Source organism: Corvus moneduloides, chromosome W (assembly GCF_009650955.1).
Source record: "Corvus moneduloides isolate bCorMon1 chromosome W, bCorMon1.pri, whole genome shotgun sequence".
In the NCBI taxonomy this organism is placed as follows: domain Eukaryota; kingdom Metazoa; phylum Chordata; class Aves; order Passeriformes; family Corvidae; genus Corvus; species Corvus moneduloides.
Genome location: NC_045510.1, coordinates 17,296,932 through 17,307,997, shown reverse-complemented (window position 1 = coordinate 17,307,997; position 11,066 = coordinate 17,296,932). Strand labels below are relative to the sequence as shown.

At 44.4% G+C, this 11,066-nt stretch overlaps 1 protein-coding gene across 1 annotated transcript in view; it reads left to right on the top strand.

Annotated features, from left to right (window-relative positions):
• Positions 1-4,004: 4,004 nt before the first annotated feature.
• Positions 4,005-11,066, top strand: part of LOC116437401 (protein FAM219A-like) — a 261,478-nt gene continuing 254,416 nt past the window's right edge. Inside the window, exon 1 of the mRNA XM_032095067.1 lies at positions 4,005-4,064. Coding sequence (XP_031950958.1) covers positions 4,005-4,064 — 60 coding nt within the window. The remainder of the gene's footprint in view (positions 4,065-11,066) is intronic.

The window sequence follows — 11,066 nt, the reverse complement described above, 5'->3', positions numbered from 1 at the left end:
TTGTGGCCGTAACTACACCAAAGGAGAAATTGCTTGACGAGAGGTAAAAGGCTGTTGTTGGGTTTTCTGGGGTTTTTTTTGTTTTTTTGTTTTTTTGTTTTTTTGTTGCTGTGTTGCTGTTGTTGTTGTTTGTCTTTATATAAAAATGTATATATATATATTCTAGTAAAGAACTGTGATTCCTTTTCCCATATCTTTGCCTGAAAGCCCCGTAATTTCAAAGTTATAATAATTTGGAGGGAGGGGGTCATCTTTTCCATTCCAGGAGGGTTCCCACCTTCCTTGGCAGACACCCTTTTAAACCAGGACAACCAGGAATGCTGCTCTACTAGATTCTTAAGTACTTTAGATTTGTAAGTTAGGCCTGTGAGTTGCTGTTGTGGTATAGTAAAGTCTATATGAATCATTTGCTAAGCTGTTTGACTTAAATGACGAGGTTTAGGAATGGTATTCCCCAGTTTTGTACTCCTGCTAAAACCATGTGCTGCTTCCACTCCCCTCTCAATCCAGTTGGAGGAACAAAAGGTAAAGATCACGGGTTGAGATAAAAGCAATTTACTGGAAACAGCAAAGATATAAGAAAACAAACAGTAAAAGCAACAATAGTAATAACAAAAGTATACAAAAGAGAGGGTGATTTACATGCAAAATGCTCACCATAGAGCTCGACCCCGACCGAAGCCATATTTTCTTGACCAGACGGAACCCCTTCTCTCCAGAAGAGAGAGAGTCCCTTTTCCCCCCACCCCCAGCGATGATGTGAGGGGTATAGAATAATGTCTCAGCCCTAGCCACGTCCCCTCCTGGCTACTGCAAAAAACTAATCGTGTCCTGGCTAAAATCAGGACACTTAAGTTATCAACTAAGTATTGTTAAGTTTTTTCAAGTTTAAGTGTTAAGGCTAAGTAGTGCTGTTTGGCCTTTAGGCATAAACTGTTGGTCAAGTCCAGTCCAGGGCTCAGTTTAGCACTGGGGTCTACTCTGAACCTTGTGACTCAACAGGAGGGTCTTTCATATTCCTTTTGTCTTGGGGTGACTTGATGTTGTATTCCCTATTGCTGCACTATGCCCAGAAATTAGTATATATACCTTTCTATGCTTTTAAACTGAGCCTGAGCAGAGAGAGAAGGAAAAAACCCTCAAGAACGCAGACAGAGATAACACACTCTCGTTCTCTTCATTTTTTTTTTCTTTTGGCTTCTGCGTTCTGCGGCTGGGAGAGTGGGAGCGGAGAAAAGCACCCTGCTTGCTTGTTTAGCCATTTTTTTGGTATTTTTCCCTCCAGAGAGTTGAACTTTGTTTTTCCGGGAATTTCGGATTTTTTCCCTTTTTCTGCTGGACTGCTTCAATATCAGAACACATCGGGAGGACTTTCCACCGAGCACAGAGGGCCTGGCCCTGGGCCAAGTCCCAGCTCTGAGGAGGAGGGAGACCAAAGGGAGGATTCTAACATTTTCCCAGGTTTTTCTCCACAGCGAGAGATATTATTATTTAGCATTATTATCCTTTTCCCGTGTGTTTGTTAAATAAATAGTTTTTATCTCTTTCACTTTCCTTCGAAGAAAAAGTTTCTTTTTTCCCGAACCTGGTGGTTTGTAACCTGCCTTCTCTCAGAGGATATATTTCTAAATTTGGCCAAACCGGCACACCTTTTTATCCTTACCCTTTCCTATCCTTTTCTCTCCCCACGTAGATAGTTTTGGGTTTATTTAAATTTGGATTTATTGATTTTGGACTTCTGTTTGCTGTTTCTCTGTGTGCTTTAACCATCTAGTAAGAAGTAGAGTGAACCATGCCAACGAACTTTGCCATGCTTTCACTTTTATATTAAACCTGTTTTTGCAAATACCTTTGCTGGTGATTCCTTATGCAACCCTAAAACACTCATTCACGACACCTCTGAAGCTCTCTGACCCATTTCCAGAAAGGTCTGAAAGAACAGACTGTGCATGATAATTAATTTGCATAGAAATCGAGAAACCTGTCTTCAGGGCAGGAAAACCTATATATAAAAAGGTACCCCCACCAAGCCTGGGCAGTGCCCCCAGCAGCCTAGACATCCCATCAGCTGGATGTCTTTTTCTCTCTTTCTCTATCTTCCTCTTTAATTCATTTCTTTTTTTATCTCTTCCTTTTCATTTTACTCCTTTATCCAAACCCCACTGCCGTGTGCTTATATAGTAGGTCAGAGACTCATACTAATTCCCATGCCAAGTGTGTAATTTACTAATAAAACTTTGTGAGGTTTTGCAGACCCTCTGACTTTTGTCATTCCTTTTGACCACAGGCATTTATGAAGTTTGGGTGGTCCCTTCCCTTAAGGGTGGGATGTCACACTTGGTTAATTATGGATTTCTGGCACATGTTCTGGACTGAGGAAATAGGCTGCTTTGTTCTCAGTCATTTCTGGGCCACCTATGCTAAACCTCTTTTCCCCAACCCAAAGATCAAATACATTGGGATTGACATAAACCGGCTATGAAAAAGGTTTTATCTACCAGGTCAGCCTCTGCTTTTAAATCAAATACTTTGATACTCCAGTAGTAGATGAGATCTAGGAATGAATCTGAGCCCTTCATCCTATGAGAGGATGCATACAGAGATGCCCATGCAGAGCCCAAGGTAGACAGTGAGGTCTCACAGACATACATCCACCTACACCACTGCTCCCAGAGAAGGGTTAGGGCCACAAAGGTTAGCAGATAACCTCAATTGTCTGAACTGAGGGAAGACCAAATAGTAAAACAAAAGGAAAGTGATAAAAGTTACAGGTAAGTATAATTGAAAGTATTTTTTTTTAACTTTTTAAAAACAGGGATTTCAACCTATCCATTTAGCAGCCTTAAAGATTCTCTGACAGACTCGGGACATCTCAAGTGCATTAAAACCTGCCCTGGAAGTGTCATACACTGTAACAGTGACAAAAAGGCATAATATAATGATGACCAAAGACCTTTGTAGTCTCATAGGGATGTAACAGTACTGTGACAGTGTTGGGTGCTGCAGCTTTGGGACACGCTGGTTTGCCTGAATAGGGTGGCAACACATAGAAGTACCATGGAACATGCAGGATATCAGTGGCAGAATGATGCAACATGATGTAACGACACAGCAAGCAGTGCCAAGGAGGGACTGTGCCAAACCCCCATGTCCCACCCAGCCCTGCAGGATTACAGCTCTGTGTGGCACCCTAGAGGGAAAGGAGCATGGCAATGTAACAGGTGGTGACAGTGGGAATGGTGATGTCATTGTGGGCCTGGTGTCACACCAGTGACGCTGGGGCACGCGCTTAGAGCAGGAGCTGAGGGCAGTAGAGACAGCAGGGCCGCATAGTGATGCTGCCTCGTGTGAACCGCTATTCTCCTGCAAAACGAAGCACTGCAGCGACGCCATTCGGGGGGTGACGTCACAGCACAGGTGGTGAGCTCACCACGGCGCTATCACAGGAGAGCGCGGCACAACCCTGCTACGATGCCCGCTCATGTCAGACCCTTTACCAGCCGGTGCCTGTTGCCCACCTTGACTGACATGGCAGCTACCGCAGCGGCTCCCCGCCACCAGCTGCTCCTCACAATAGCCCCACGTTCTTCCGGCCAACGGAAGTCGATAGTGGCAACCATGGCAACGCGCCACAAGAGGCGTGCGACTAATCCGGGCGCAGAACGCTGTCGGTGTTGGCTATTCCTTTCCTCTCCATCTCCCCGTGAAGTGTCCCCACGCCTCCCGAGGGAGGGAATTGTACGTTCCTGCGGCAGTGAGGCGAGGGCCGCGGAGAACCGAGCGTCTGGACCCCGGAATTATTGCCAGAATTCCCGCCTTTCATGAATATGCAAATGTAGGGCGGGGCGATGGCGGCCGGGCCCGGAAGCGGCACGGCTGAGTCACTTCGGCAGCGACGATGATAAGGCAGAACCTGTGGTCGGCGGTGGCGTTGTTGTCGCAATCTTTCGACGTTTGAGGAGTCTCCCCGCGTTCGGTCTACTTTCCGCCTTGTCTCCACCATCATGATGGAGGAGATAGACCGGTTCCAGGTGCCAGCCGTTCGGGCCGAGATGCAGCCGCTGGTGAGGGGCGAGTGAGGCCGCGCTGTTTCCGGGAGCTGCCGCCTTGCCATGGGGGTGTGTGCCCCTGTGCCCGTGCGCCGCGATTGTTGTGTAACGGCCGTCATCTCCCTGGGTGTTGTCGGTAGCAAGGGCAGAAGCCGCCCGCGAAGGGGAAGGGAAGGGAAGGGAAGGGAAGGGAAGGGAAAGGGAGCGGGCAAAAGGGGCTGTGCTCCTGCTTCGGTTGAAACGTCGCTTCTCCAAACGCAGTAACGTCTCGAAACGCCCCGGCCTGGCTGGTGCATGAGGTGAGTGTTTCGCGCCGCCTCGGCCAGTGGGGCTCCAGTGCAGGGGAGGGGAGTGGGGAGCGGCGGTAAGATTGAGGAGCCCGTCCAAGTAAGGACGGGCAGCCAGAGCCGCTGGAGGCGTAAAGGCCTGGTGGGGTTTTAGTTGATTTTTACAATATACGTGAGATCTGGGGGAAGAATTGGGCGATGCTTGTGCGCAGTCCGGTCTGAGAGGTTCTCCCAAGGGACGGGATATCCACACGGGATGGGCGTTAAATACGCGTATCTGGCGTGAGTTGTATGAAGCTATGAAGCTGTGGGACGCTCTCTGTGGCTGATTTTATAGCCATTGCTCTAGTGGAAAAATGTTATTGGATACTTGTGTGAGAAATTCAGGTGTTCTGCAAAGAAACATCTGTGTCAAATTACAGTTTTGCTCACATAAAATTCTTTACATAAAGAAGCAATCTGTAAGGGTTGGATTTTTTTCCCCCACGCCAGAGCATTTGTTTTTAATTTTGTTGTTTTTGGGTTTTTTTTCCATTTCATGGACAATTATACTCAGTTAATGAGCGCTGAAGAAGTTGACATAAAGGTTACACTACTACATGGGACCCTGGGGAATCTGCAGAGAAGGAAGTATACAGGCTTGTTGGACTTTGTGGCTGCATAACTGGGCAGGTAGAGTGGTCCTGGACTCTTGGTATCTTCTGAAATGACGTTTATGAAGGAAGGCCAGCTGGCTGGTAGTCATGGGAGATGTTAGATCATCACCAAGTAGTCTTGGTGATGATTTCTTGAGTGTGTAGTTGCTTTGCTTTGATGCTACAGGCTTGCTTGTGTGTGCTGTGCCTCAGCTGCATTCTGCAGAACGCTTGAATGTGGTTATCTGTTTCCCATCTGGGAAAGGTTCCTTTGTGTGTTCCTCTCCACTTAATTCAGTCTGCCTCACTCTTCACTTGAAGGTGCATTGTTATGTGCAACCTGGGACCTGTTGAAATACAGTTCACCTTGGCATTAAAGTGAAAGCTGGATATGGGCTGATTCAAGATGTTGATTCCCTTTGGCACCTGGAGTAAGCAAATTCCATCTTGGCATCCGACTGCATGAGACAGTGATATGAAATATTTGGAGAAGTGGAAATAATTTTAATAGAGTACTTGTACAGATCCTTTTGACAGTAGGTGAGGATAGGTTATTGGCTGGTTCATGTTAGCACTGAAGATACTACTGAGATTTCCAGTATATCAAACTGTACATAATTTAGAGTTCATGTACCAGTCCTTAGTTTCTTGTTGCAACTAGTGTTTGCAAAAAGTTGAGAACAAAATAATTGTCTTGTGAACAGAAAGACAGTTTACAAATTTAAATTACCCCTCAGTGGCAAGAAAACCACTTTTCTTATGGTGGGAGTGTTGAAAAATTGTGAAAATATTTTTAGCTAGGTGGTGGTGTTTTCTTGTTTGCTTTTTCAGCTTCTAACCTTTGTGGTGGGGAAGAAAACTATTCATAAAAGCTGATGTAGACCTGTTGCATGCCTTACTTGGTGTGTGTGTGGGTGTCTGTGGGTGTGTGTTTTGTCAAGCAGAGACAGCAGGTATGACAAGGCTGACCCTCTTTATTCATGTTGAAAGCAGTAGGCATAGCAGTGAGATTAGGAAGTTTGGAAAAGTTGTTGGCAGACGAAAAAACAATACGCATAAGTATTTTCTAGAAACCCCATGATAATAGTAGAGGGATGGAATTGGCTTGTGCATGCACATTTGCATGGCCATGGAGTGACCAGAACTCAAAGAGATGGTCTGGTCCAGCCCTGCTGTTGCAGGGTAGGATGGTATATTATGCAGCTGTCATAGTAAGCTTTGGAAATAGGTTTCCTTCTTCTTCAGCAGCCAAGAATTAAGACATTTTCACAAAGAGATTTAACACTTGCATTAAAAGAATATTCTGAACCTTTGTTTCGGGGTTTCAGTTCATTTTTAACTAATGGAGTGCATAGTAAAAGCTTGTCTATGTTGAAGGTTGTTGCTATGACTGGATGTGTGGGATTTTTCTGTGTGCCTAGAAATGCTGGCATTGGGCTCAGAAGTGGGACAGAACAAGTCTGGTACAACACTTCCAGGGGCTTTGTCTACTTTGTGTACCTCCTGGTTTGTATTTTGCAAGTAGGGACTGGGTGCTTGCAAGAATCACTGCAGTTCAGAAGGTGACTGAGGTTTATCATAGTGATTTGCCACACAGTTCTGCCCAATACTGCTGCTTTTTTCTGTTACAGTAACTGTTTGACCCTTCCCTCTCTCCTCCATCACATGCTTTCAAGTATAGAATAACTTTAGCATCTCAGGACTTTTTTCTCTTCCCAGTATAAAAGTTTTCAGTTTCATGTGGTCTTGGGGACAGATGAGTTGTCCAATGTTGAAGGCCAAAGGAATCTGGCAGTGTTTTCCCCATCCAAAGGGCTGAGGTAGAAGTTTGTTTTCCAGGCAAAATCTGAGAGCTGGTATGAACTGCTGCTAAAGCTATCAAAAACTGTTTTGAAACATGATCCCCTGCTGAAAGCAAATAGAGAACAGAAGGTCCCTTGCCCAGTCTGAAGTGCATACACTATAAGAAATATTTTTTCATCCTGTTTAGGCTGGAGGGTATCCTAGGAGAGCAGTTTCCTCTGAGTCTGGCCAGTAGCTGGCAGTGTGAGAAGGGTCCTGAAGTGAGGTTTGTAAAGCTAGGCTTTTCTTGAAATCCTTAAAAATTTGCATTCTTGACCAGCATGTATACTTTTTAATGTCTGTTCATCTGTGTAGGTTAAGTGTCATCTTACCTTTTGATGTCTTCCTGCTGAACTCCAGGATAATTGTCAGAGATCTGCCTAGAAACAATGACAGGCAGGCCTGCTGATCTGCTAATGTTCAAAATGAAGCAATAGGTATGCTTTTAAATGCTGAAGGGAAGCCATTCTTAGAAAGTAGTCTGAAGCTTTTCTGAGTCCTTCAGCCTCCAAACCTGCCATCCATACTGGCACTATTGATCAGCTGTCTGAAATCCTCCTGAGCCTGTATCTCTAGCATACACCAAGCACTGACTGATATATGATGGCAAATTGACAGATGATGGCATTGGATCACATGTTGCTCCCATACACTGATGCAGACAGTTTCTGTTCTTAGCACAAAAATGGAAGTAAACATGCTCTTGCCCACACAGCACCAGTATGACTTTTCTGAAGAAAAAGAACCTGTCAAAGTGCAGCAGCTTCAGAGGAGCTTTGCTACAAACTTATGAGACTTTGGCTTGCTTTCTGAAAGCGGCATGTGTAACACAGTATTTTAGTTTCCCAATTCTTTGCCCACATGAAAAGTGGGAGCTCTTTCTGGAGAAATTGGGTTGATGGTTCTTAGATCTCATTCTGAAGTATTGTGGTCATGCTGGTTCCTTGCAAATGTTTGCCAGGCTGTGGGACCTTGGGCTGGTAGCTCTAGTTGTGATGACTGCAGCTGATCCAAGGATTTTGCTGAGCCACATCCTACAGTGAAGTTGTTGGTTTTCTAGCTGGGATGCCAAATATATGCTGCTCCTGGAGGTGTAAGATTTTCTGAAACTTTGAAGGATACAGAAGATGGTTTTCTATACAGCTTTCTTTGAACATTAGAAAAGAAAAAAAACTAGACTACTGTATGCTTAGCTTTTAAAAAATAAACTATCATTTTAGTTAGTGGACAGAATGAGTGTTCAGCATGCTTATCAAATCCACATTCATTATTTTTGGAAAATATTGACTGTTTCATCCTAGGGAAGTTGTGCTATGTGTTAAGACCTTTTTGTTTTGTCTGATGCATCCCTAAAATAGGGGAAAACCTGAAATGAGAAAAGTAAGAGTAATGAAGAAGCAAAAAGAAAGGCTATACCTGTAGGGCTTAGAAAGAGTATGTTAATATAACATTAGGTCTAGTGTAGATACACAAGAAACTCCTTTCTAGGTGGAAAAAAGTTTCTAAAATGAAAATGTCATCCCTATGTATATTAATTTTAATGTAGCCCAGGGGTTTCACAGCTTTGTAAATGTTTTGTAAATGCCTACAGCACTATGGGTTCTGAAATTGAAATAATTCAGATAGTGGTGCTTTTAGTTATACAGCTTGTTTTGATGTGCTGCTGTGTCATTTATAGCAGTAGCCTAAAAATTACCTCCCTGCATGTTTCATTTTTGTAATTGGGATTGTCTTGTTCCTTCCCTGCCCTGTATCAGGTCTTAGGTGCAGAGGTACAGGAGCATTTTTATTATCCCCCCCAGGCCAGGGACAAACTCCGGAAGTGATTCCAGCATAGGCTCCAACTCCTGGCTATGCTTCCCCCCCTCCTCCCCTCCTTGTGCACCTGCTCACTGGCAGAGCATGGTATTGTCGTGGTTTAGCACAGCTTGGTTTTTAGTTAAGGAGAAATCCATCAGCCACGGAAGTGATTCTTTTGCAAGAGGGTGCTGACAGCTTCCTCCAGACCCGACAAAACCAATTAGCTGGCTAGTTTGAATACTGACAGTTCTGTTAAGCCACTTAAGCTTGACACACCTCTGTGGTCCACATTTAAGAATGAACAAACCCCGGGAAAGCTCTCTTACTTCCGGTTTTTGGACAGGTAACTGGGGGGCCCGTGCAGCCCAGCGGGGCCGGGCTGGGCCCTGCTCGGCGCGGCCCGGCCAGGTCGGCCGCGGCGAAGCTTGGCTAAGAGCTCAGCCGCTTCTGCTTCGCTGAACAGCCGGCGCAGCCCCTCAGTGCAGCCGCTGAAATGAAATTCTACACCGCAAGAGCTCCGGCCACCGACCGGCAGAGATCACGTGACCAACAGCGAGAGGCAAACTCCTGATGCAAGGCCCGGGTGAGATTAACTCTTTTAGTGCTGTAAAATTCTCCAGAACGGATGAAACTGTGAAAAACGAGGTTCACTCTCCTGTTAGGATTTAAAAGTTTAATAAAGGACAATAAAGGACAAAGATAATAAAGCAAAATTCATGGTGCCGGGTGCCTTGGCACTTAGCCAAGAGCACACCTGTTATTGTGGAGACACCCTTTACATACCTGTCCTACTGTATCAGCCTAATGCATATTCATAATCAATTATGCATATTCAAACTTTCCCCCAAACTAGTTTACATGTTCCAGGAACTGTTTAGCATGGCTCCTCCTTGTATCCGCCTTTTTAGAGCATGCGCATTTCTTGGCTGTGGTTTAAGTCAGTTTTTATTATCACTTCCAGAGTGGGCTTTGGTCCATGGTTTCTGCAGATGGTAGTTGCTGATAGTTGGCATGTCAGTAGCAGGGGTCTTCAACACACGTTGGTTGGATGTTATCCAACCAAGCAGACAGTTCAATTACCACAAGCATAACTATATTAGCTATTTTACTATTCTGTCTAAGTTTAGTTAATGACAGAAATAAAGGCATTAGTTATTGTTACAAAACTACATCTTTATAACAAAGCTACTTTAACATTATACATATAGCATTCATTTTAACATTTGCAGAAAGCCAATATTATAATATGTATCTATCACAATCCCCCCTCTTTTATTTTTATAAATCATTTGGCTTGAGCAATAATTCCTGTTTTCTAACTTCCATCATTCGCTCATTTTTTTCACAAATCAATTTTGCTTCTTCAAAGGGATCTTCCATATTATTTTGTTTCTTTAACACTATTATCGTTTGTGCTGTTCCAGATGTAGCAAATTTGGGGTCCATAGGCATTGTTACCACTTGCATACCTTGGACTACACTGGTGATTAGCCGAATAAAACAGGGGATCAAGCAAGGAAGAAATATTAAACCAGCTGTAGCACATAAAAGGGAGAAGCCTAGCTTCTTCCACCATTCTATTCCCAATACATTATCCCACCAGCTAGTTTTTAACATTGATTCCCATTTTTTGACCGGTACATGGGCTATTTTTCTGATATCCTTGGCTATATCCAGGATGGCATTCCCGTTGTTGCTGACTTCGGCGGGGAAAACATGCAGACAATCAATGTGATTGATAAAGCAAGCTTCGTTTATTGGCAATACAGAGGCACTTATATAGTGTAAGTATACATGCTTATCAGTTCTTTAATTAGTTTAAACTTAAGAAAGTGCATTCTTACTTCTACATAATTGGGTTAGATAAAAGACTGTTGCAGTGGGGATACTGCAACATACATATATCAAACCAGGAGTCCCGTGGAAAGGAAATATATATGGACAGACAGATTCTTGATAGCTGTTTCAGAGAGATGTTTATTTCTCCAGCCGCATGGCCGGAGCTCTGCCGAGGAACTGTTCCAGTCACGGGACCAAGGGTCCTTTGCCCGCGCAGGGAAACACAAACCAACCAATGGGGAACAAGGCTGAGCAGGGACAGGGAAACCCCGTGTCTGTCCCCTCAGGGCCCCTCTCCCAGGGCTACATGGCAGGGGGAGGAGACCCCAACACCTCACCCATTTTATTTTAATAAAAGGAGAATGAAAACGACTGGATAAACATAATGTACTAGTTTGAAAACAAACCAGTGGGAGGCACCAAGTCAGAATAACAATTCAATGGGGAAGTTAAAGAAAAGGAAAGAAAAAACTAAAAGAAAACACTGGTTCAAACTGACAGAGTCAAGATACAACCTGAGTCCCTGTTAGGCAGGGTGGTGGTAGCAGTCTGGTAGAATGGTGGCTGCAGTCCTCTGAAGCGGTGATCCTGTAGAAAAAAGGGTCTGCTCTTCC